General features: G+C 43.0%; 1 protein-coding gene and 1 long non-coding RNA gene across 6 annotated transcripts; one reads left to right on the top strand and one right to left on the bottom strand.

Moving 5' to 3' along the window:
• Window positions 1-187: 187 nt before the first annotated feature.
• LOC130171503 (protein-glutamine gamma-glutamyltransferase K-like) lies at window positions 188-15,315 on the top strand. 2 transcript variants are annotated; one of them, XM_056379559.1, is made up of 14 exons: window positions 188-1,831; window positions 5,905-6,116; window positions 6,275-6,466; window positions 8,861-9,112; window positions 9,941-10,059; window positions 10,218-10,325; window positions 11,675-11,852; window positions 11,934-12,072; window positions 12,170-12,362; window positions 12,459-12,612; window positions 13,612-13,896; window positions 14,292-14,452; window positions 14,540-14,676; window positions 14,782-15,315. In XM_056379559.1, the coding sequence occupies exons 2-14, from the start codon at window positions 5,906-5,908 to the stop codon at window positions 14,939-14,941; spliced, it is 2,289 nt and encodes a 762-aa protein (XP_056235534.1). In that variant the 5' UTR covers window positions 188-1,831; window position 5,905; the 3' UTR covers window positions 14,942-15,315. The 2 variants fall into 2 exon arrangements, with proteins under 2 accessions (XP_056235534.1, XP_056235533.1); XM_056379558.1 differs by having other exon boundaries at window positions 189-1,831; window positions 5,905-6,188.
• Window positions 15,316-18,509: 3,194 nt separating this feature from the next.
• On the bottom strand, window positions 18,510-26,583 carry LOC130170464 (uncharacterized). 4 transcript variants are annotated; one of them, XR_008827996.1, is made up of 5 exons: window positions 25,506-26,583; window positions 25,068-25,179; window positions 24,733-24,833; window positions 24,292-24,353; window positions 18,510-20,832 (listed from the first exon to the last, which is right to left on the bottom strand). It is a non-coding gene; the product is annotated as an uncharacterized LOC130170464 (long non-coding RNA). The 4 variants fall into 4 exon arrangements; XR_008827995.1 differs by lacking the exon at window positions 18,510-20,832 and having other exon boundaries at window positions 23,251-24,353; window positions 25,506-25,870; window positions 26,206-26,583; XR_008827993.1 differs by lacking the exon at window positions 18,510-20,832 and having other exon boundaries at window positions 23,251-24,353.

The following is a 26,583-nucleotide window of genomic DNA, read 5'->3' as shown; positions in this document are numbered from 1 at the left end:
GCAATTTGAACAATATCACATCGTGCAACTCGCAACAGAAAAGATTCAACATTCAGTTTTATGCAGTTTCTCCATAAACTTTAGTTGATTTGCAAATTTGCCACCAATAGAGAAAGAACGTTAAAAGTCTACAGACATCAGCACCGAGCCTCCTCTCTTCTGATTGGCTCACTGACCTGTTGTCACTACAGCTCCACTGAGTTGGTTTTATATCTTCTTAAGGATCAACACTTCAAATAAAACACAGTGTTTGGGAAGTTACTTAGAAAGCAGAGCTTCACAAGCTGTAAGGAACAAACTACTTTGTAAAAAAAATGATCAAATTGACAAAGTACATGTGATATAAAAAACTAAATAAACTAAATATATATATTTACTACAAAAAAAGTCACATTCCAGCCAAAAAATGCCACTTAATTGAGTTTATTTAAAGAGCACCTCCTCGTTGACACGTCATTGATTTAAACCAAGAAAATAAAATTCCCGGCTGTTCATGGGAAAGTGCTGGAGTGGTGATTCTTCCTCAGGCTGAGATCGCTGTGTGACCATTGAGCAACGCCGCCGCCCTCGGCTTTTTCACATGCACTACACAGAGGTCAAGTACATGGAGGGGGCTGTGTGACGAATGCGCTGCCTGGGTAAACAGTATCTTCACAGTGGCCTGGGCCGGTTAAAGGTTCAATTACAGCGGAGAAGCAACGGCGAAATAAACTTATTATTTGTAGTTTCAGTTGTGGGGGAAAAAAAATCATTTAACTCCTTGATTCACGATGCAAATGTGAATGTAGCTGAACTTTTTAATTACACGCTCACTTCTCCCCAACACTGCACTCCTGTCTGTCCATTGCTCCATTCCCACCTGCATCACCTATTTAATTCTGTAATATTCCTTTTGACACTTGTTCACTTTCCCCCAAAATGATGCAATGTAGTCCGTCTTTGTTCAGAGGTGACCTGTCACACAGTTGAGAAACTCGGTGAAAACCCACTCAACCAGTCGGTGTAGATAACTCGGGTAATTCACTCGGGTTATCCAGCTCCTGTCACATCCACCGAGGGTTTACACAAAAGCAGGTGGGCAGCCGTTCCCGCACGGGGAATACAACCGTCATATGAACAAGGTGTGGACGCAGTGGGTGAGTCAAGTCGGACTAAATCTCACTGCAGCTGATTTATGGGCTTTTTCTTTCATAGCGGACCTTCGGATGTGTCACACACGGTGTGAATGACAATAATTAATGATTTTTCTGAAAATCCATTAAGCTGCCTCAGTTTCAGGATCCTGGCGTTGTGCGTCACAGTCATGGCTTAGAAAGGAGGTTGTTTAAGTAATGAAGAAGTTAATAGATGAATTCAGGACAAGGATTAGAGGCAAGCCTAAACAGGGCTGGGTTACAAACAATCATGCTAATAATGATGATAATGTGGGATTTACGAGCCCAGTTATGTTTTACTTTTCCATCAGATATTTACATCGTGCAGATCTATCATCAGAAAGAGATCAGAGACATAAGACTGATCAGAGATATCACAAATCTGTTGCTTATTATAACTGAATATAAAAAGTTTGACTGAGTTTTGTGATGAAGATGACTACTCTCTGTATCGGCTGTCAAACTGTCAAAATGTGCCCTACCCAAAATGTTTCAGTTGTTGTGTTTGGACAGACACAGTCTCTGGCCTGCCTCTCGTCTCAGGGCGTGTCCTCTCCGTCTGAGCTCACAACTATTCAAGTATTTAAAGGAGGCCTGAACGTGTTGCCGCGAACAGAAGATCTCTTCCTCCTCCTCCTCCGGTCTGCGTCGTCACACTTCTCCTGCCACTGAACTGAGTGAGTTTGAATCAGCTGTTTCACACGGAGCTCTGGTCCGTGTGCGGCCTGACAGTAATGTGACTTAATGTTGTTAATATCAACTCAGATTCTTTTGCATTCAAGCTTTTGTCCTAACACCGTGCTGACAGATTTCATGCCTGTGTAATTCACTTGATTAATAGGCGGCAGTTACAAACAGAGTTCTGTATTTCTGTCTCACTGTCACACCAGGATTATGCACGGCCTATAAAAGTCTAAGAGGTCAATGATTTCCATTTCTTGCCGGATTAACTCTGTCAAACTTTGTTTTTAGTGTCGATCTGCTTGTTGAATGGATTTTCTTCCTTCACTTACAAACTGCATGAGACAGCTATAAATTCTAATATACAATATGTTTGTTAAAAAACCCATTGAGAGATTTCTAATGGCACATTCCTTCGATGAATGTGCGATAACGCAATATAGTCTGATTGATGTGACACACATTTACATCACTTGCCTCAGGATGGAGTAGAAAGTCAGCATTAGAAATTAAACCCTGTGACTGCTTTAATTCTGTGAAGGCCCCTTTGTTTCTCTCTTAACGGCTGTAAACGAGTGGCCCCGAGGAGAACGGGTCATGAGTGTAGCTGTGGGATGCTTCTGGATCATCACCCTCCTGCAGGAAAATATTCTACTTTGACGAATAGGCATGAGTATATCTGCTGCTGATGTCATGGGAGCGAACTTATACCCACCTCATCTGACATCAGAGCCAGTTTACTGGACCTGTGTCAGACTCAGCTGTGTGGGCTCATGCAGCAGTCGCTCAGAGAAAGTCTCTGTAACACAGCAGGTGATGAAGTGATGAGAGTCTCCGGCGTCTTATCGTCCACAACGAGTCTCACAGTCTTCGATTTAATTTGAGAAAGAGATAACAATGACCTGGACGAATGAGAACTTGCACAGACACATCGGGCAGATTATTGGAAGCAGCAGCAGCAGCCAGGAGGTTTGTTGTTGTTGATCTGTGTGGGCGGGTCGCAGGCTGTAATCTCAACCACATGGAGCACGCCTCCATTCAGGCTTCATGCTCAGCCCCTCTCTGCTGTGCTGGCTCCTGTCTTCACGTTTAACAGTTTTGGAGGGACGACCCTGCGATAAACTTTCACAACCCGCTGAGGCCTCCAAGTTCTAACAGTTGTGGTGATTTGGAGATGAAATCACATTAGCGAGAGAGCTGAAACAGAGAAACACAGATTCAGTTGAGCAGTAACGCCATGGCAACAGCATGGCTCCAAGGAAGGATGTCCGTCCACCAAGTTAGTCTAGAGTGAAATTAAACCAGATAGGAAACTATAAGACGGACTGACATGAAATCTAAGTTCACAACTAAAACCTGACAACTGACAATCCATCAGTCAACTGATTAGGGCCACAAATATCAATAACACAGGTTCTAATAATCGATTCATCTTTTTATTTTCTTGATTAATGGATTAATTGTTTGGGTTTAAAAATGTTTTCAGATTACTTGTTACTGTCGATTATCAAAATAGTTACCAATTAATTTTCTGTCGATCGATAAATAGATAAATGGACGAACTCAGATATATTTTCACAACATCCCACAGAGGAAGTGATGTCACTGAACATCAGCACGGCTGTGATTGGGTCGTAGGTACGACGCCGCAGGAGCTTTTATACAACAGTTCTACCAGCGCCATGTTAGTTAAATAAACAACAACAGATTTTGATTTGTTTGTTTATTTAAACATTTGTTTATCTATGACAACACAAACAGTTACGCAACTGGACTGTTGCTAAGCAACACATGAAAATTGTTTTGTTGAGCTCGTCTTTCAGCAGCGAATGTGACGCACAATCCTGATTTTAACAGGAGGCGTTCACTTCCCTCTTGTACTACCGTACGTCTCGGCTCCGTCTCTCAGCCTCACTGGCATCTGAATAAGGAGGGAACTTACTGTCAATCTTTTTATTGCTTCATCAAGCCTGTTTTGTCAGCAGCTTCATCAGTGACAGCTGCTCAGGAATGTAAAGTGTGTACGAAGGAAGGACTTTCACAGTTCGCATGTGTCTTGAAGGTGGAATCAGAATGAACCTTTGCGCCAAATTTCAAGAAATTCCCTCAAAGCGTTACAGACATAATTCATTCACAAGGCCAAAACCAGGTTTGTTGAGGTCACCGTGACCTTGACCTTTGACCTCTGACCACCAAAATCTACTCAGTTCATCCTTATGTCCAAGTTAATGTTTGTGCCAAATGTGAAGAAGTTTGTTCGAGGTGTTATATAATAATAAATAATATAAAATAATAGCTAAATTGATGAATGTTTGAAACAGATCTAAGTAGCAGATAAATGGCTAAAATAGTTAGCTAATGAGCTAATGACGAAGTGGTTGAAAGTCCACCTTCTCTCTGACTGGCAGCTGTGTTAAAACATTAGGTAACAATTCTTCCATAAATCATTCCCTCTCCGCCCCGCCTATCCTCAAACGGTCGCTGGAGCCAATCCCAGCTGACACTGGGGCGAAGGTGGAGCACACCCGCCAGGTCGCCAGCCCTTCACAGGGCTGCAAAACAATCATTCAGAGTTTAGAGTCACCAATTACCCTGAACCTGCGTGTGCACGAGAAGGGCAGAACACATCATTTATAGAGTTGAATAAGATCCAGCTGGAGTGAGAACAGCTGAGCGGTGTCAGTGACAAGACTGAACCACTGTGATAAATCATTACCAGATTTTCAGCGTAATGCACAAGCTGATCATTTCTCCGTCGCTCTGGAGGCAGCAGCAGAAATCTGATCTAAAGGTAGAATTTAATGTTTTGTGTAATGAAAAGCTTGACTCACTTTATCTGAGACTCAGCAAAACTAAACTCACGCATAAAACAAGTTACAGGAAGCCGGTGAAAGGGTCGGAGTAGTTCCCTCTGTCAGGAGCAGCCAGCTGTGCCACTGTTGTGTCTCTGTAATATCCGTCCCCTGCAGCTCCGTGCTCCAGCCCAACATAAACAGTTTAGCAGAGATTTGGATCTTTTTTTTAAAATTTATTTAGGATTTAAAACATAATCTATGGGATATTATTCCACCAGTCCTCACGGGCACGATCCCCTTCATATCTCCAACAAGAATCTACTGGTATTAAGTTCTATTGATACGGTTGTTGTGGTGTCCGATAACATGTGTGTGTTTTCAGCTGAATAAATCTGCAAGCAGGCGTCAGGTATTTGAAACTTATAACCTGATATATCCTCTGATTGGTAGAATTTAATTTTAACAATATGAAAGTGCGTCCTCTGTGTTTCGCTCCAACTGAAGATTACATTTGCCAACACATGACGGGCTCAAATCCCAAATTCCTCTCTCTTATCTCGGGCTAATTAACACGTGTTGTCATACGGGAGCGATTCGTACATGAGGCTGTCACACACATCATGAAACAGATTAAAAGCGAACCCTGGATTAGTTAACTGTAGTGATACCTTTTGAGCCGTCAGCTGTAGAGTGAACAAAAATATAAACGTAACGCTTTTGTTTTTACTCCCATTTTTCATGACTTGAAATAAAAGATCTGAGACTTTTTGTATGAACACAAACGCACACAGTTATCCTGTGACGAGGTGCCGAGGCCTCACGTCGCAGCGCGATGGACACAGTTGATGGAAGCTGAAAACATCCCGGTGGTTGCAGACATGTCACCCACTGAGCTGATGTGTGGGAGGCTGTGGATCATGTTCCGGTTCCAGTGTTGGAAATGTGTTGAACTACATGAGGCGAACGGTGATCGCAGCAGATACTGACTCGTTTTCTGATCCACGACCCTCCCAGGAAATACACATCTGTAGCCCAAGTCACAGTGTTCAGTACCTAATAAATGTCTTTGTTTTTTCCAAAATAAAACTGTTCATTTTATTGTGACGAGGCCCAGGACACACCTGTGCAATAGTCATGCTGAGGGAGAACTGATTCAAACACCTTTGTGAACAGAGTTTGAGAGAAAGAAGGTCTTACTGCTGCTTTACGTCTTTATCTGTTGAAACCATGAGAGACGAAGCCGCAGATCTGCTCACTGTGTCTGTGTCTGTCAGGATGCCTGTAGAGATGAGGTCGGTCAGAGACACAGCTGCGGTGGGTCGCTTTCCAACTGTCAATTTCTGGGAGGAGACGGAAAAAGAAACAGAAAAACCAGAAGAAAACAACGTCCAGAAAGAAAACGCGTGTCAGCGGTGGATGCGAAAGGTCTGTCCGTGCTGCTGTCCCAAGCCCAACGACGATGACATCACAGACACTGTGATCACAGGTACTGATGACGGAGATAAGGAGGATGACACAAATGGCGAGAAGCCTGTGACTGATGCCGGCGAGCTTGATGGTATAACTTCACCTTGACACTCAGTCGTGTTATTGATCGCACACATGATGAAATGACTTCCCTCTCTCTCGTCCTCGTCTCCACAGAACTCCTTCTCAAAGTTCAGTCGGTCGACCTGATGAAGAGCCGGTCAGGGGAGAACCGCACGGAGCATCACACCAGTCTCTACCAAAGTGATGACTTCATCATCCGCAGGGGGCAGACCTTCCAGATGTGGATCACCCTGTCGCGACCTTTTAACCCCAGCACTGACAAACTTCACCTCAACCTTAAGACAGGTGAGTTACAAACTGCACAAACTGCAGTCCAAGAGAGTCACTGCGTGTTCTCCCCGTCTTCATTTTCTATTTCATTTCAATGTTTGTACAGCGCGAAATCAAAACAGACATTATCTCAAGGCTCTTTACAGTCGAAGGTCAAGACCTGAATTATAGAGAGAAACCGGGGGGGGGGGGGGGGGCAGCTGTCCCACCCCCCGGGCAGAGCTGCACCTTTTATTCTCATATGCTGTACGCCACTCATTCATCTGCTCATGTGTGAGATTTAAAGATGGAAGACAGGTGGTGGGGGGTGGGGGTGGGGGTGGGGTATTTTTTGCTATGCTCCAGGTAGAGTGCTTCACAGATGCCCTCGGTCCTGCTCTAACGCAAAGTCTCTGTCTGCTTCGGCATCGACGCTGTCCGCCACCTGTTTACCCACAGTGCATTTCTGTCTCTGCTGCCTCTGCCATTGTGTCGAGTGCTGCAAGGCAGAGAGGACACAGACCAATATAGATCCTACAATTACAGCTGTATGTGATGAGTGAAGCTTGAGGAGAATAATTACACCGTCTCTCTTTGAAACGTTCACCACGTGTTTCCTGCTGAAGACGGAGGAAAGTGCTCATGGTGTAAAAAAATGAAATATATTCTATTTTGTTTTGTTTTTTGAGAGAGAGAGAGAAAGCAAGTAGTTCCGACCCATGAGTCCAGTGTGATGTAATAACAACAAATAACAGCACTGATCATGAGTAATCATTCAGTAATATTAAAAAGCCATCTGTCCTACAGCAATAAGCAGCAGGACAATAGCAGCTGCATATAATGCAAATTCATTACACTTTTGAAAATCACGCCACCGCCGCCCGCCAAATGGTGGAGATTTTATTTCATTTCAGAACAAACAGGAAGGAGACATTTTTCATTTTTCCATTCATATCTCAGTTCAAACCGTTCTGGGCTGCTCTCAGTCCAAACAGCATGAGGGTAATCACAGCTCAATCTGCCGACACAGAGGGAAGTCTTTAAGATTCAGGTGAAAGTCAGCGAATGCTCCGACTTTGTGGTTTCATTGTGCGATTTCCTCCGCAACCTCACAGAGCGACAGTTTCCTGTCCAACTCACCTGAGTAGAGACCGAGCCCACAGGTGAACAAACCGACATGCGCTGAAGTCTCAGCTCCACACACGCCCCTCCTCTTTGACCGTTTTGTGATTAGCTGGGAGTTACAGGCGGAGTCAGGCACTGCCAAGATGGCGACGGTGGAGCAGCTCACTCTGAGCTTCAGAAACCTGTGGGTGACGTCACAGAGGCGACGTCCATCTTTATTTACAGTCTATGGTCCAAATGTACCAGCAGCTTTAAAGCTCATTAATTAACTGATTATTGTAGGAAACCAAAGCTCATCGTAGTTTAAGTGTAAAAATGACTTGTGGTCGTTCAGGAGTGTGTGTTTCTTCTTTGTTGGCCAGCAGCAGTAACTTCCTGCCTGTAGCAGGCCTGATATTGATCTTATCGTCTAACTTTTGGCAAGAAAGGAGTCAGCCGTCACGCTCTGAGGACCGTCAATACCCACAGCAAACATCTTGGATATTTAACCATTCATTTTCCAGACAGTCAAAGCGTCAAAGGGAAATTTTGACCTGGACTCGGCACCAGACGCTGAGCTTCTCCGTCGGCTGGTTCCTCATTGTGCTGCTCTCACGTCTCTGTATTGATTTTCAGTTTCACGCTCGGGGTAACACAGTGACTGCTACGTTTCTGTTCACACTGGTTGTTTCTTTCATTTCTGTGGAGGCAGGTTCAGGTTCCAGTTGTCACACAATCAGCCGTCTGTCCGTCCAGATCATCGTCTCAGGAGAGTTGTGACTTGAATCTGTTGAGTCATTTGTAAACAGTGAACAAAAGACAAAGTGACACCCGCTGAGGAGAGAGCACAGAAACCAGAGAGGGCTGCAGTGATCCTGCTCCACCTGAGTTTCTTCATTAACTCCAGTCCACTGTGACTGACGATGATCTCTCTTTTTACCCAGGATGCCGAGGCTGATGTCAGCACTGTTCAGGCAGTGCAGTCACACTGAAGCTGCTGCCAAAGCAAAGTTTCCATTTATAGTTGAGCTCCACTGAGATCAAACTCTGTCATGACATGACATGCCGTGTGTGAATGTGCATGTGCGTGTGTGTGTGTGGGCGTGCGTGTGCATGTGCATGTATTGTGTGCGCACACCTCGTCAGATCCATAAGAGCTGGATTCTTTCTACTGGGTTTCTGTTTATTTAAACATGCACAACATAGTAGGAATGCAGGTGTGGCGTTTATGGAAAAACAAATACAGTGATTAAAGTGTGTGGAGCTCTGTCTGGGCATAAGCCATATGTGTCACCTGTCTCACCTGTGTCCCCCGTGTCCCCTCAGGGCCACTGCCAGCAGTGTCGAAGGGAACCCATGTCATCATCCCTCTGGTGGAGGAGCTGGAGGACGACGGGTGGGAGGCTGCTGTCGTGTCACAGGACGACAAAAGGATCAAACTGTCAGTTCATTCTCCTCCCACGGCCGCCATTGGTCGATATAAACTCACGGTGGAAACCAGTGGCGCAAGCGGCCGCGCTGTTTCCACACACGACCCCGCCAACGACATCTACATGTTGTTCAACCCCTGGTGTGAAGGTAAACGTCAGGTTTAAAACACTTTCCAACACACACACGTACAGGTTCATCTCTCTGGTTGATGGCAGCAAAAAAAAAAGAAAAGAAGAAAAACATTGAAATACAGCAGCATACATCCCTTAAATATGAGGCTAGCGTTAGATAGCAGCTAGCTTAGCATAAAGGCTGGACGCAGGAGGAAACAGGAAACCTTCCTAACCTGCCAGCATCTCTAAAGTTCATTATATGTCTTATTTGTTTAGGTGTAAAACAGTCTCCACTTGTTGCGTGGGAACTGCTCAGAGCCAAGAAACTGTCCAGTGAACTGCTCTTTTTACTCTCTGGCTTTTGTTCATGTTGAACAAGATTTAACATGTTAATTAAAGATCTAAAGAGGTGGCGCGCAGCCAGGGTAACTGTTTCCTCCTGACACCACGTTGGTGTTGTCGCGTTAATCTCCCCATCTCAATAAAAAGGAAAAAAAAAAAGGGAGTGATTAAACGGAGAACAGGGCGACTTCAGCGTCTCTCATAAGTCACTTGTCAATCTGACACCTTTTTTAATCTTGACAAGATCACAATCGTTTCTGAGAAAATGTAGGAGGCAGAGACATGTTTAATCAATGAGCATCACAGTCCTCACAGACACACTGTCCAACACACACCGTCTCAAACATCAAACTTCACCCTGAAGTCTCTTGTTTTACTGCAGCTTCTGATGTGAGATCTGCAACTGACAAAAAAATTAATAAATCACATGAAAATTGTGGTAAAAAGTAAGAAAAGTGAAAAGCTTGTGTCAGAATGTCAGAGAGCATGGCTCAGTGTTGTTTCCCTCTCCCTCTCTCAGAGGACACAGTGTTCATGGACTCTGAGGACGAGAGGCAGGAGTACGTCCTCAACGATGTTGGACGGATCTACTACGGCACAGAGAATCAGATCGGAGTGAGGACCTGGAACTACGGCCAGGTGAGCAGCATCAGCGTGTTCAACTGAGAAGCAGAAACCGTCTGACTCTCCCTCACCTCCCTCACCTCCCTCCTCTCCCTCACCTCCCTCACCTCCCTCACCTCCCTCACCTCCCTCACCTCCCTCACCTCCCTCCTCTCCTCCTCTGCTCTGTTCAGTGTGACGACGGGATCCTGGCCGCCTGCCTCTTCGTGCTGGAGAAGAGTGGAACTCCTCCGTCTGGCTGGGGAGACCCGGTGAACGTGGTGCGGATCATCTCAGCCATGGTGAGGCCGACTACACCTGATCCACCTACGTTTTACATTTCTCTTCCTGTAATCACAACAACTGTCTGTCTTTTCTTTCACAAAGGACAGACAGGCACCTCAGGATGAGGTTAGATATCAGCTCCTGTCACATTTCACAGCAGCTGCACAGCCCTGAACGAGCTAACCCGTTTGCAACACAGGAGACAGGAAGTGTAAACCATTTCATAACATTGGCGCCGGTTGTAATGCGTCATCTACAGTATCTCTGATGAGGTCTGTCCTGCTAGAAACGTCACCAGCTGCTTTTATTAAAAATTTAAAAAAAGCAGCTAAAGGATTTTAAAAGTCACAAAATCTAGAGAGAAAATCTGAGAGTTGGCGACGCGGCTCAGTAGGAAAACTCATTCCAGGTTTAAAGGTGTGTTGATGATCACTGGCCTCATTTATTTTGCTTTTTACTTTTCTTTATAAATGACAAGGTTTTCCATGATCTGTCATCATCCTGTCAACGTGAACATTTAGACAGATTGTCAGATTGTTTATTACATAATGGTGATGAACACTGACTGTGGGGGGGGGGGGGGGGGGTCTCCAACAGACTCAGAATCATCTCTGTGTCCGGCCGTGATAACAGTCTCCACTCATCTCTCTCAGTGTGTCAGCGGGACGCCTGCAGCATCACAGCCTGTGGGCTGATGGATTTTCTTTCTGTCCTTTTTTGAGCGTCGGCACAAACTGAGACATTCAGACGGAAAGGTCGGTGCGATGAGCGGCAGCAGCTCAGGTGAAGGGAAGGTCTGACCCCCTTACCTTTCCCTAATGCTACCAGGAGGTTGTCATTTCTTTTAGGGAAATGTCTCGACCACCACAGACACTGGGTCACTGTAGCTGCTGAACACTGTTGACTTTGGTGATCCTCTGACCTTTTCCCTCTGGCGCCACCAGCAGGTCGGAGTTATCACACTGAGAAAGATCTCAACGTCTGCTAGATGGAGTGGCACAAAACTTTCTGTTACTTTGTGCTGTTCATGTTCCTGTCAGAGAAGAAAGTGCAGTGTTGGGGGGCGACCTGACCGCTGAGTGGTGAGGGCCTGAACCACACGGGGGTAAAAAGCCCCGAGCAGCAGCAGTCGGCCCGTTCACTCTCTCTCTGCTTGTACTTATATCTGTCTTTCCCTTTCAAACGGCATAAAGGCCCAGAATAAAAACTTACAGACAGAGAGAGTGTGTAGTCTTCTTAGACCCTGTTAGCAGACACTATAAAGCTGCTGACCGCAGACACAAACAGAAAGAGAGGTCTCACTCCTCTGTTAATTCAGAGTTGTTTTTTTTAATGAAACCAAAAACCACTTCCTTCATTTTTCCAGGTCAACTCCCTCGATGACCAAGGTGTCGTGCAGGGAAACTGGTCAGCAAACTACACAGGCGGGAGCAGTCCCACGCTGTGGAGTGGAAGTGTGGAAATCCTGAAGCAGTACCATGAAAGCAGCGGCTCCCCCGTGAAGTACGGCCAGTGCTGGGTGTTTGCTGGCGTGGTCACCACAGGTGAGATCATTGTTTGGGCTTTGGTTTTTTCCTCAGAGTTAATGTCACACAGACTCTGACCTCTGAGGCCTCTTCACTCAGTGTCACGGTGTCTGGGCGTCCCCTGTCGGACTGTCACCAACTTCAGCTCGGCTCATGACACAGACGTCTCCTTGACGACGGATGTGTACTTGGACGAGAACCTGGAGCCTATAGCTCACCTCAACACCGACTCCATCTGGTGAGTTCTGACGCTGTAATGCTGCGACGCGCCTCATGCTTTCCCTCATCATGACGTACACACCGTCTGGTTCACTGACCCGAGTCTTTCCCTGAAGGAACTTCCACGTGTGGAACGACTGCTGGATGGCTCGTCCAGACTTGCCCCCGGGTAACGGAGGCTGGCAGGCTGTTGACTCCACCCCCCAGGAGACCAGCCAGGGCACCTTCCGCTGTGGCCCCGCCTCTCTTTCTGCTGTCCGCAATGGTCAGGTCTACCTCAAACATGACTGTCCGTTCGTGTTTGCAGAGGTTTGTGGATGTTCAACTCCTTAAAGAGAACTTGAGTAGTGCACATCAAAAGAAGCAGGACAGTTTCACATCTGTCTCCCTCCCTCTGTGCATCAGGTAAACAGTGATAAGATCTACTGGCAGAGGAACGCAGACGGGACCTTCAGTCAAATCTACAGCGAGAAAAAGGCCGTGGGCCACAACATCAGCACCAAGGCTGTTGGCTCTGATGAACGCAGTGACATCACGCACCTTTACAAACATCCTGAAGGTATCATCCAACAAAATGCACAAACTGAAATGTTCATCACTATTAGTGTCCCCTGGAAACACCGCCATTGTCATCTGTGTTTCTTGCAGTTTGTGTGTGTGTGTTCAGTTGTCAAGTTGATGAAGATGTTTTCTGAGTTTGCTTGTGTTTTCTTAAAGTTCCTCCAGTGTAAAGTGTGTAAATTTGGAATTTCTGGAGGAGAAAATGACAGCCAGGAAAAATCCACTGTGACACCCTGACAGCCTTAAATCCCCCAAACTTACATTCCACAGATACAATAAGCCCTTCAGTGTAAAGGTCTGTGTCCATGTGTAGTGTGATTATAGATCAGGTCTAACTTCTATATTAATACTGTGAAAGTATCAAAGCCTCAGTCCACAGAGAAATGCACACAGCCTGTATTCAGAAACTGAGCCTTAAAACCAGCCGTCAGGACTTCTGGAACTTTGTGATGTCACAACAAAGCAGTCACCAAGCCCCGCCCACCTGGACCCACCATCCAAACCTTGCAGGATTTGGTTTCTCTGAGTGTTTTTACCTGAAATCTGCTTTATTTTTATTGGATCACTCAGAAAACAGTCAGCCAATCAGCAGAGAGGCTCAGAGCCTCCTCTCTTCTGATTGGCTCACCGACCTGTTGTCACTAGAGCTCCAGAGAGAAGCCTGAGAGAGGAGATGTAAAACTACACTTACATGGTTTTTATATCTTCTGATGTTTTACTGACACCGGGATAAATGAGTTTTTAGATCTGTGTAGTCGGCTACAGGAACTCTGATCCACCGAACCTTAAAATAAAACTGTGTAAAAGAGTAAAATACGGGACCTTTAAGTTAAAGAAGTGACGTTCCTCCAACAGTGTTTGTGCAGAGAGGAGAGAAGGTATAAAACACAGAAGAAGAAACTGGACCTTTACGTTGCAGTGTGTTGACCTCTCAGGGCCGCCGTAGTTTCCTCTGTATCACTCACTGAATTAACTTGACGTTCCTGGTCGTTCTCAGGCACAGAGGAGGAACGCATCGCCGTGGAAACAGCATCTCGATACGGCTCCAAAGCCGAGGCCTATTCGTCTCCCACAGCGGAGGACGTCTCCGTCGAAGTGACCATGGAGGGTGAAGGTCCTACAATGGGAGGGGACGCAGAGCTGACCATCAAGTTGAAAAACAGCAGCTCAGAGCAGCGCACAGTCCTCCTGCACAGCCAGGCGGCGGTCATGTACTACACCGGCGTCCACAAGGCCACGGTCAGAAAGGACAACGCAGACGTGCACGTGCTGCCCAACGAAGGTGAGTGGAGGGTTTCAAGATGGAGGAGACGGAGGTTGAGGATCTTTTTTATTCCTTTCTATGAGTGTGTTTCCTGTAACAAGGAAAAAGGGTTTTTTAAGTTCAACATTTTGATAAAAATACCTATTAGTTTTCTTCCCGAGAGTTGGATGATTATTGAAGATTGATCTCAGAGCGGTATCAATCTTTCGTATCGATCTTCTCATTGAACTCTCTGTAAGATTAATGCATTTCTCTAAATGTCAAACTATTGCTTTAACAAGTTTTCTTGATGCTAACTAAAACAATAATAAAAGCCAATTATAAAATCAGACGATACTGAAACGTGATGCAGAAGATGACAGACGAACAGAGAATCACCAGCAGATGTTCATGTTGTCATTTCCTGTGTACAGTCAAGATTTTGGAGTGGTCCCTGAACTACAAAGACTACAAGGACCAGCTGATCGACCAGGCCGCCCTGATGCTGACGCTGTCAGGCAGGGTCACAGAAACACAGCAGGTCCTGGCCACTCAGTTCAGCTTCCGACTCAGGACCCCAGACCTCATCCTGAAGGTCAGACAAAGCTTCACAGGAAAGTGATACACGTAAGAATCTTTCATTTCAGATCTGACTTGGTTCCTCTTTGTTTTGTTGTCACAGCCAATCGGGAAGGCCGTGGTAGGTGAGAAGACGTCAGTGGAGATTTCATTTACGAACCCGCTGCCACAGGTGCTGAAAGCAGTGACCTTCCACGTGGAGGGACTCGGCCTCGTGACCGCTCGAAAGATCCATTATGGGTGAGGAGAGAAAATACACTTTATACCCAGCTCAGTTTTTCTTACACTGCGTCGCCTGTCGTTCTCTTTTGTGACCGCCACTGTCATTTCCTGTCCCACCCTCAGAGATATTGGCAGCCACGCCTCCATGTCTCTCACCGAGCACTTCGTCCCCACGCTGCCCGGGTCCAGGAAGTTACTGGCTTCACTGGACTGCCAGCAGCTCACTCAGGTCCACGGTGTGACCGACATCACTGTGGGGGAGAAGAGCGGCGCCGCTCTATAGCCATGTGACTCACGCTGACGCTGAATGTCTGAGGCATTTTTCCCATGTAATGTAATGTATATGGAAAGCTTCTATTTATTTATACGACACGCCGACCACGGACAACCACTCATGAAACGACGGAACCTTTTCTACATTAAAACACATCACGCTGTTTTACGCTTTAACGCGACGTAGTTCTACAACATGCAGGTGTGTAAAGTGCAGCTCTGGTCATTCTTCCATGGAGGATACACAACGTGGCAGCTCCAACGATCATGTCTCCTATTTATATAAACTATTTATTTTGTTTACACTGTGATGGTGACAATTATTTTATTTAAAAGATAAATATGTGAATGTATCATGTATTATTAAAACACAAATATTTAAAATGTGTGTGTCCTGGTCACTTATTGACCGAACGTTACGACAGTTTGTTTCTGGTGTTTGGTGAAGCTCAACTCCAACGTTCCTACTTCCTGACTAAGTCGGGGGGGGGGGGGGGGGGGGGGGGGGGCATTATGGGAAACCATGTGACCCCACTCCTAACTGACAAAGACAAAACGCTCAGACTCACATGATGATTAGTGGGACGTCGGCTTGTTTTCTGCAGCTGACAGATGACTGACGGGTCAGAACTCCAGCTCCTTCTGCCTTTATCCATTTCATTTGCTTTCCCTCCTACACTCTGTCGCACACTCTGTCGCACACTGTCGCACACAGGCAAAAATATTGTTTTCTTAATAGATGTTGACGCCGTCGGACTTTCTGGAAAACAATACAAACACAATTTTTGTTTGCTGCTGCAGTGGGGCGTGAACATGTGCTATACATACATCTATTACAGGACTGTTGTATTCCCCTTCGCAGGAAGTCAGAGGCAGAAGAGCCAAGAAACTAGAACAGAAATAATATGCAAAAAACAATGACGCATATGATGCCAGTGAAATACAGTTCTGATTTAAATGTTCGATGGTTTGGACGTGCACCTGATTCTCTATCAAACACACAAAGACAGACAATAACACTGATTTTGTGAAATGCCTTTGTGCTGTCTTTGCAAGAGCATGAATAGTTTAAAATTTCAAGAGGCACATTAATAACCCCTGAGCACAGTTTAGAAATCATCTCCAGGAAAATGTGTTGGCACGAGTTGATGTGTCCTCTCTGCACAAACACTGTTGGAGGAACGTCACTTCTTTAACTTAAAGGTCCCGTATTTTACTCTTTTACACAGTTTTACTTTAAGGTTCAGTGGATCAGAGTTCCTGTAGCCGACTACACAGATCTAAAAACTCATTTATACCGGTGTCAGTAAAACTTTTCAAGGTTCCTTATCTGACGTTTCCAGTGTTGATCCGTAAGAAGAAGGGGGGGGGGGGGGGGGGGGGGGGGTCCTATACGTCGCACAGCCTCACTTCCTTTTAAATATGATGACATCACGATCTCACATCCCACTTTTCCTTTCCTGTTTCCACATGGTGATAAAGGTGTATTTATTTATCAGAATGAAATCTCTCCTGATTGAAATATCACTTCACCATGACGTGATCCAGCTCAGCCTCAGCATGTCTTCATGATCATTTCTATATTTTACAAATAAAAAAAACTGTCTTTATTTTGAACATATCTGGAGACTCGGCGGCGCTTCCCTCGGTCAGCTGCGATCTAATTGGACGTGCTGTTAAAGGCCAGCGGCAGACGGGGCTGAAGTTGAACAGATTAGATTATGCTGCCAAAATATTCAGACTGATGTCTCGCTCCGCAGGGAGACGGTGACTCAGGCCGACACGAAGCGCCTCTTCATCTCATAAAGCTCCGCAGTGACCCACCTGAACAGGCCGCCTTCCTTCAGTCCTAATGGGATCACTGTGTTTGTACTTGGTGTCAGCAGCCGTCTGTTGTTGTGTGTGTCAGTGGACCGTGTGCAGGTCGGCGGCGGCGGCGGCGGCTCAGACTGCAGGACGATATGAAAAGGCAGATTTGCTCGCACTTTGATCAGGTCTGATTTTCATCATGGCCTGAGTAATAAACCAATTTAGTTATGACATTGCTATTTGCTCTGAGAAACAGTCGTTCAGCCGGTGACACCAGTTGGGGCTGTTGTGACTGAGTGTCAGAGCAGACGGCGATGACATTACGAAGCTCTCTCTGCTCGGGGGGATTACAGGTGGAGGTGGAGACGGATCAATTTGTGGTGAAAGACAGTGTGTCGGAGTTAAAGAGGAGCCTGAGTCCGTCCCTGCGGCTGCAGATCCATCACACACGGAGTCATGAGAAGGTTTATTGATCTGTAACCGGCGTGTCCGTCCCGCTCTCGTGAATGCGATATCTCATTAACGCCTCGACAGAACTTCTTCAAGTTTGGCACAAACATTCACCAGGACTCAAGTATGAACTGATTAGATTTTGGGGGTCAAAGGTCAAAGTCGCGGTGACCTCACAAAACATGGTATTCGCCTTGTGAACGCAATATCTCAGTAACGCTTTGAGGGAATTTCTACTAATTTGACTCAAATGTTCAGTCAGACTCAAGGATGAACTGGACAGATTTCGTTGGTCAAAGGTCAAAGGTCAAAGGTCACTGTGACCTCACAAAATACATTTTTGGCCATAACTCACAAATTCATTCAATAATCATCACGACACAAATTGACTCAAATGTCTATAAGGATAAAATGAAGTGATGACATTTTATATCTAAAAGGTCAAAGGTCAACTTCACTGTGACATCATAATGTTCTGCTGAAATAAAATTTACTTATGGACAAAACTCACTTAAATATCTGATTATATTTTCGATCGTTTGTATTTTAGCTTACTACATTCTGTTCTTTATGTTTTAAACCCTGTGCAGAAGGACGAACTCAGTGATACTGTGAGGTTAGTATCTTACTCAAGACCTGAATGTGAAGAATGGGCTTCTCTCTGAGGTGGAAGACAGAGACTTCATCACAACAAATATTCTGAAAATAGAAGAAAAGGTCAAACTGATGTTGTAATAGTTTCTCCGGCTCGGACATGAAGACCGATTTCTTACATGTTCCAGCCAACATAAATCTTGGCAAATGGGAGACATAAAGTTATTTCTGCTTTTGGCCTGATCTGGTTTGTGTCAGACTGTGGGGGATGAACCCCCGTCGATACTGTAACAAGCTCTTTACTGATAAAATGTTTGCACACAGCCAGAGAGCGACATTTACGTCTCGACTGGCTCTGGAATCAATACGGCTCCAGGGACCGCGCTCTCTCTTATTCACGCTAAATGGTTGTTTTTTTTATTCGGACATTTGCCTCCTTTGAAGACGACCTGCTCAGGACTCCAGCTAGTGGCAGATGTTATATCAGAATTCATGTTCGCTCTGCAGGTTCCTTCATTTCAGTGACAACACAACTCGGAGCAGAGGTTTCCTGCATCTACAGGCCGCCACGCTGTGTGTCACATCTTACTGTGTCTCCTCGTACTGAGCGAGGACTTAATGAGAAGCTGAAGTCTCAGTGGTGTGTGTGTTTGTGTGTGTGTGTGTGTGTGTGTGTGTGTGTGTGTGTGTGTGTGTGTGTGTGTGTGTGTGTTAAAGCAGGAAAACAAAGACTTCAGCATGTTTCTTTTTGAGGTGTTTTTTGTCTTGCACCAGACCAGATGCTTTCAGTTAGAGGCACAGGATGTGTATTTTGTGGTGAAGGCCGTCAGCGCAGCAGCAGACACAAGCCACAGCTGGTTATGTGACACATTATTAAATTCTACCTGATATAAATTCCCGGTGGATAATGTGTGAAATGTCTGTATTTTTGGAGCGTGTGTGACGGTAGAGGCGGCTGTGTGATCTCTGCAGGCTGATGCAAACACTGCTGCAATGTTGATGTAATACATCTGAGCGCACGGGTCTGTCCGCGCTGAAATCATCATTGTTTTCATGCCCCAAATAAATCCCCGTGCCCTCAGACGTCAGTGTAACTTTGCTGGGAAACATCTAAATATTGGCTGGTGTGGTTGTAAAGCAGCACCGACTGCACAACAGACACGACGGCTGCGACATGTCTGGAGGTTCAGGACAGTTTGATATGAAAGTCGATGCTTAAGCAGCTGTAACCAACACAATTTCTTTTTTTTCATTATTATATATATGATTTTCTCACACTAGTACAAGCACACACACAATGAGCACAAGAGACAAGGAATCCACAAACAAACAGGTGAGACAGGAAACTGTTCATCACTTTTCAGTGTCCCCTGGAAACACTTCTGTTGTGTTGCTGGTGAACATGGATGCAGTTACTGCCATGACACTTTTTTCATACAATTTTTTTAATTAAACAATTTAATTAGTTTGTGATTGATAACTTCAAACCCTGTGTGACCCTCATATCATTAGAAATTCATGGCACATTATTTTTATGAGCGACAGCTGCAGCTGGTTTGATGATTACAGAGTTTGTACAAGATAAGCTGGTGCGTAAATTCTCTATTCTTTTGATAAAGATTAATAACTCATTTATTACATCACCAGTTCATCACAACTCTGACTGTGAATCTGTAATATTTGCCAAATCTTCAGAATTAGTTATATTTATCATAATAATAACAGTAATAATAAAAGTTCACACGGCGGCAGAGAGGACACAATAATTATAGAGCTTACTGTATTTGAGATAAACAACCAGTGAAGATAAAGAAAGAACTGTTTGCCTGGTGTTTTCAGAGCCGCTCAGAGAAATCAAGTGGAGCTGAAGGCTGAGCGATTAAAACACTTGAACAATAACAGGTTATCAAATCAATCTGATGTGTTTTTGATGTTTCTTGGTTGAATTAAAAAAAGAAAATCAATAGCACAGAGAAGCACGGTAGCTTTAAAGTGTTATCTTTGGAGACAACAGCAGCAATATTACAGAGTCAGACTCTGTTTGTCGAAGCCACTGCCTGGCAACCTGATCACACTCATTATTTTATTTTTCTTGTATCTGAGGCTTCGGATGGATCGGTCTAAATTTGGGAACAGGATCTCTGTGAAGCAGCGCGGGGAACATTAGGAGCATTACATAAGAAGATCAGCTTCTTTAGCTCTCAAATCTAAATTACCCATTGACCCATCTCCCCTGTAAACTGTCTCCTGGCTGGAAAAATCACTTTCAATGAACTGCAAAATCCCAGGTGCTGCAAACTCTGGAGGAGGAGTAGAAATTCGTATTTTCGATAATGAAGTTACTGGAGATGGTGTTGTCTCGGTGGATTGAGGTTTAGTTTTCAAGTCAAATTTAGTTGCATTGCCCTTTAACCGTTTAGAGAGAATCAACCACCAAACCGCTGCTGGTGAGAATGAATTAAACTGTGTAATTAGCAGGGAACGTGGCGTATTGTGGGTGAATAAAAAAGTTTTCACAAGCACTCTGACAATTTGTAGTTATTTCTGCTCGGTCTGTAAATCCTTCACAGTGTGTTTTTCAGTGCTTCATTCTGTAACACTGATTTATTAAAACGACTTTATGCCAAGAACATGTAGTACTTCTCTGTTCAGTCAAAAGGTGAAATCTGATTTTTCTAGTCAGATGAATGGCTCTTTATCCTGCCCTGAACAGTCCTCCTCCACTGCAGAAAAGTGTATTAAATCACCAGGAAAGGTCATTTTCCTGGAAATGTTTGAATAACATCAGAAGTAAAAGGGGATCAACTGCCACAGCTGAAGGAAAGCTCTGGCTCAGGCCACTGCAGGTCTGTATCTGTGCCTCTTATTTTCTAGAATCGACAGTGTTAGTTGTTTTGATGTTAGTGGACCCCAGAAGATGAACCCTGCTTACTTTGCTGATCCCCTGATCACTTTACATCTGGCACCACGGCGAGGTTGGTAAACAGCAACAGAAGCCTGAGGGGCGGTTCAGTCCTGGGGGGGACGAGCTGGATCCTCTGCATGGAGCTGTGGAGAGGAAGATGTTGTCAAAACTGTCATCATGGAAGACATCTGCCAAACCTCTGCACAGAGTTCCGGTTCAATCAGAGGAGCACGTTCAGTCCGTCCACTGAACGCAACCCAACTTCATCTACACAACTCCTCCTCTTCCTCCACCATTAAACTTCATCTACTGTCGACCCACATTGCACCTTTTTATTCACTTTACATTTGCATATTGCAGTTAATGTACACGCATGCTGTGATAAACTGCTGACAATCATGGACAATGCCTCCTACTTATCTATCGCAACTCGCATTGATTATTGTAACTCTGTCCTCTCTCGTCTTCCTCATAAACACGTCCATAAACTTCAGCTGGTTCAGAAGCGACAGCCTGAATCATTAAGCAGATCCTCTTCAATGGAACATACATATTGTCCTCCAGCAGCTGCACTTGCTCCCTATTAAACATCGTATTGATTTCAAGATTCTGCTTCTCACTTCACAACCAAACACCTCCAACACGCGCGTTCAGTGCAACCATATTAATTTCATGCAATCTAATTTATGCTGTATTTTATGGCTTGTCTTTGTCCTTGAGTGCATTGAAAGGAAATAAATGTATCATCATTTGCATTTATTATTACATTGTTTTTACTTTTTGCATCTATTATAGTTACTATTTTATACTTCCTCTTTACTGAATGTTAAGTAACAAATCAATTCCCTGCAGGGATCAATAAAGTTTTTCCTGATTCCCACAGAATTCAGTTATAATTGCTGCTACATCTGAATGGAAACCTGGCCTGTGTCTGTCTGCTGTTTGCTGCTGGGCAGAGGGATCTTTCAGTGGAAACAGCTGCCTGCTGCTGTCAAAAACAACAGCATGAGAGAGGTGAAAGGGCTAAACCGAAATGTTGCAGCAGCCGGACGATGATCTGAAACTCACTATAAATCTCCTCAGAGCTGTGGGGAGCTGCAGATTCAGCTGATGACTTTCTGTGGGTTCATCTCTCCAGCTTATTAATCGTCCCTAAACTTAGTTATAACTAATTTGAGAGCTTTACTCTTAGTCTTTCACACCGAAGCTGGAAAACACAAAAAACACGTCTACTAATAATTAGTTACTTAATCTGAGTTAGTTCTTAGTACAGATAAAGTCATTACAGTGGGACTGTCCGATTAGTAAGGCATCACATTATCATAAAAATGGGGCGTCGTGTGGCGTAGTGGTCTAATCAGGCGCCCCATGTGTCAGTCCTGAAGTACCAGTGAAGCACCAGAAATGTCATAATATGCCAGACCGAACAATGCAGAAGAGCTGAAGGCCACTATCAGAGCAACCCGGGCTCTCATAACACCTGAGCAGTGCCACAGACTGATCGACTCCATGCCACGCCGCATTGCTGCAGTAATTCAGGCAAAAGGAGCCCAGACTAAGTATTGAGTGCTGTACATGCTCATACTTTTCAGTTGGCCAACATTTCTAAAAATCCTTTTTTTGTATTGTCTTAATATTCTAATTTTCTGAGATACCTAATTTCGGATTTTCATTAGTTGTCAGTTATAATCATCAAAAATGTAAAAAAATAAAAAAAAAAAATTTAAATGTCATAGTAAAGTAAAGCATGAAAAATGTAAAAATAAAAAAAATGTAAATGTCATAGTAAAGCAAAGCATCAAAAGTTAAAATAAATAAATAAATAAATAATTAAAATGTCATAGTAAAGTTAAGCATCAAAATGTAAAAAAAAAAAAAGAAAAAAAAAAAAAAAAAAAAAAAGTCATAGTAAAGCAAAGCATGAAATGTTAAAAAAACCCAAACATTTAAAAGTCATAGTAAAGCATCAAAAATGTTTATATAAAAAAAAAAAAAAAAAAAAAAGTCATAGTAAAGCAAAGCATCAAATGTTTTAAAAAAAAAAAAATTTTAAATCATAGTAAAGAATCAAAAATGTAAAAAAAAAAAAAAAAAAAAAAAAAAAAAAAAAAAATTTAAATCATAGTAAAGAATCAAAAATGTAAAAAAAAAAAATAAAAAAAAAAAATCATAGTAAAGAATCAAAAATGTAAAAAAAACAAAAAAAAAAAAAAAATATGTCATAGTAAAGTAAAGCATAAAAATGTAAAAAAAATATTTTAATGTCATAAAGTAAAGCATAAAATGTAAAAAAAAATTTAAATGTCACAGTAAATCAAAAATTAAAAAAAAAAAAAAAAATTAAAATGTCATACTGTAGTAAAGAATCAAAAATGTAAAAGAAAAACAAATTTAAATGTCATAGTAAAGCATCACAAATGTAAAAAAGAAAAAAAAAAAAAAAAAGTAAAGTAGTAGTGTCAGTACAGTAAAGCATCAAAAAACCCAAACATTTAAGAGTCATAGTAAAGCATCAAAATGTTAAAAAAAATAAAAAAAATTTTAAATGTCAAAGTAAAGCATCAAAATGTAAAAAAAAAAAAAAAAAAAAAAAAAAAAAAAAAAAAAAGCTCATGCTAGCAAGAATTTTGATCCTTGTCACTTCAGTGTCACTGTGGGAACTTTTGACCAGAGTTTCTGTTTTCTGCTCAGTGTCACAACACAGATGTTGAGAAATCCATTTCTTCTTTTACAGTTTTAATTCAGACTGTCAACTACAAATCTCTTCAACACAAGTGCAATTGTTTCAAACGCAAACTTGAATTTCTCCTGCAGATTTATTTTACAGGTTTACAAAAGGTTGATTTACAACTACAAACATTGGAATTTGTGAACATCACTTTATAAGCTCAAAATCATTTTGACCCTAGGTACACAGTTACAGCCAACAACAGTTTTGTTTTAAAACGCCTACTAACTAATACACATCTCTCAGCATAAAGCAGACTATGTTACACCTTACCTGGTTGTGATTTAACTGGTATATTACTATTTGTAGAGTTTTGGTTGGTGAATTGATAAACAGTTGTTACCGAGTAATTCCTCACATCAAAATAAGTTCCTTAACAAATCAGAGACAGCAAGTTTCCAAACAAGTATTTTAATTGTAATATTCAAGCCAAATATCAATCACATCCACATTGTTTTCTGATGCATTCGATATGACCACGACTTAAATGTAAAACAGAATATCATTTTAACTCATCTTGTCAACTGTGTGTGGAAATGCAATTACACAAAATATAAACCGTTAAAAAAATAGGCTCAAAATTCTACTTGTAACTTCATTGTCACTGTGGGAACTTGAGTGCAAAATTTTACACAAACAGTCTTTCACATTGTATCTGCATTACTTCACCACTGGTTATTTGTTTGGTTTCATTAACAAAGTCTTGTTTTTCTTTTTACAAATGCAAAACTTGACGTATTATTGAGGGTAATTTGAAAACACATAACAGACCTGCATTGTAAACTACAGTGAAATCCATCGTCATTATAAATGTTAACAGAATCATTTTAACTCATCGTAACATTTTGTTGTTTAAATCATGCGCATGACTTACCATTTCTTGCTTTCAGGGGGCTGCAAAGGTATGGTTCCAGCCTGAGGAGGATTCTGCCAACCCTATGGAAAAAAAGTTTAAAAAAAAAAAAAAAAAAAAACATGTCAAGCAGCTCCTCTTTTCATTATGAAATGTTTTTCAAGAATTCTAAGGACTTCAGAACATAAAAGATGCACCAATCATCCATTTTAAAGGTTGTTTAGCATATACTGTAATAAAAACGAGACTTCATGAAGAAATCTGAACAAATGATACATTTACATATGAAGAATTTGTAGAAGAGATTCATTAAAAAATCCCATACTACACAACTATGTACAAAAGTGTTTAGTGTTTAGAATGACAAAACTCCTGCTGGGCGAGAAGCACAAAAGGTATTGATTAGGGGAATATGCAAAAGATCACAGTATAGACAATATCTGTCATGTGCAGGGATAATACCTCAACATGTTGAAGTAATGTGGCTGATAACTGATGAGGCCAAATGCAGAAGAAAAGGCAGGTGCTGGTCCATCATTGGTGATTAGACTGGACTTCTGCTCCTGAGACAGACAAACATGTGATAGGACAATTTCTTTAGATCATATAAGTTCTTATTATATAACCAACAAATTGAGTAATACAAATATGGATATACTGTAAAATACATAAACATAGACAGTTGTATATTCATTATTAAGAATAAGCAGTATGAACATGTTTACACTGTGGGTCTGATTTAATTAGTGGTACAGACAAGTCTTACTTTTAAAAGTGAACGATGACATGTTACTCACCTGGACCCTCCTCACTGTGTCTGGACTCTCAGCTGTTGGTGAGACAGGTGGAGGCGGTATTGCACCTGTACTGGCTCAGGTCCTGATGAAGACAGAGGGATGCTGAAATCTCCTGAGAAATGTAAAGACCTAGTTCACTTTCAATCATGGCTGATCTCCTAACAGTAATGTAAAGTGGTTACAACATGGTGAACCGATCGACGTGTATTCACTCGGTCTCCTGGCTCCATACAATCTCACGTTACAGTCAGTTACAAGATGAGCCTGAAGTTACTGACGTCACTAGCTGCACACGTCACTAACAGCCGAGAGCAACAGACACAATCCCACTAACCGCTAAACCGTCTGTCCACAACGTCAATATCACCACCTGAAATGTTTGTCAGTCGTTACACTGATTATACTTTTAGCTTCAGAGCTAACATTGAAGCTACTCACCAGGCTAACAGGAAAGTTGCGAGCTCGGCATCAAACCGCATCTCTTTCCTCTCAGCAGCTTCTCCAGCGGCGGGAAGCCACATCCAGATTTACTCGTGTCGCTTCTTTTCTTTGCCGTTGAACGTGGTTTCTTGTCGGGAGCGATCCTTCAGGATGCAGATGAATATCGTCTTTTAGGAGGTTCAGCCATTCCTGCGTTTCTGTGATGCTAACTTCAAACGCTGCCGGAAGTTGTTCTTCTTCGTGGGACTGAGAGCAGACTTGACGCGCCACCGACTCACACAGCGTCTAGTGTCACAAAGTGGTATTACAACACGGGGACAGGTCGGGCCGGCTGGTGCGCATGCGCATTTCAGTAGATAACTCTGAAATACAACAGATGGAGGTCTTGATCATGACATCGTCACTGTGGCTGCTTCACACTGTTGATAGTGTCTTTTTTAATAAATTTCTGGCCACATCTTATATTGCACCTTTACAGCACAACCACCAAAGCTGACATTTAAAAAGTAAAGCTACATGTTAATTGTCCACATTGCAAACCGACTTTGTTTTAACTCAAGTGTGAAAACTAAGACATTGAGCTTAACTTGACTGATATTGACACATTTGATGCATACAAAACATTTTGATTTACTTTTACAGTATATAAATCTATGCATGGGATATAAAATACAATCATGCTTTTCCTTATACTTACATAAAATCTGTGATATACAGCTGTCTTACCAGTCACCGTATGTTGGCAGTCTTTGTTATGACCCAGCTGGGGAAAGGGGAAGCAACATAAAACCAGGTGTTATTGCCAAATAAAATTTACTGATTTCATTTATTGCGTAACCAGGAGGGTAAATAAGTAAACATAAATACAAACAAGGCAAGAGGACAACTGAAGTAGGGGAACAGGCGCCAACAAAGAGCCTAACACTGCGATTCTAACCAACCCAAAAACACAAGAAGCAGCAGCCCTGTTCCTAATGTGTCCAACAGTCTTTTTCTAAGGGTGTAATGCACAATCACAATTTTAAACCTAGACCAGTCCCCAACAATCACTACCAGCATCTCAAACCAAATCACA

This window comes from Seriola aureovittata, chromosome 6 (genome assembly GCF_021018895.1).
Source record: "Seriola aureovittata isolate HTS-2021-v1 ecotype China chromosome 6, ASM2101889v1, whole genome shotgun sequence".
Classification (NCBI taxonomy): Eukaryota; Metazoa; Chordata; class Actinopteri; order Carangiformes; family Carangidae; genus Seriola; species Seriola aureovittata.
This window is presented reverse-complemented; position numbering and strand designations above follow the sequence as displayed.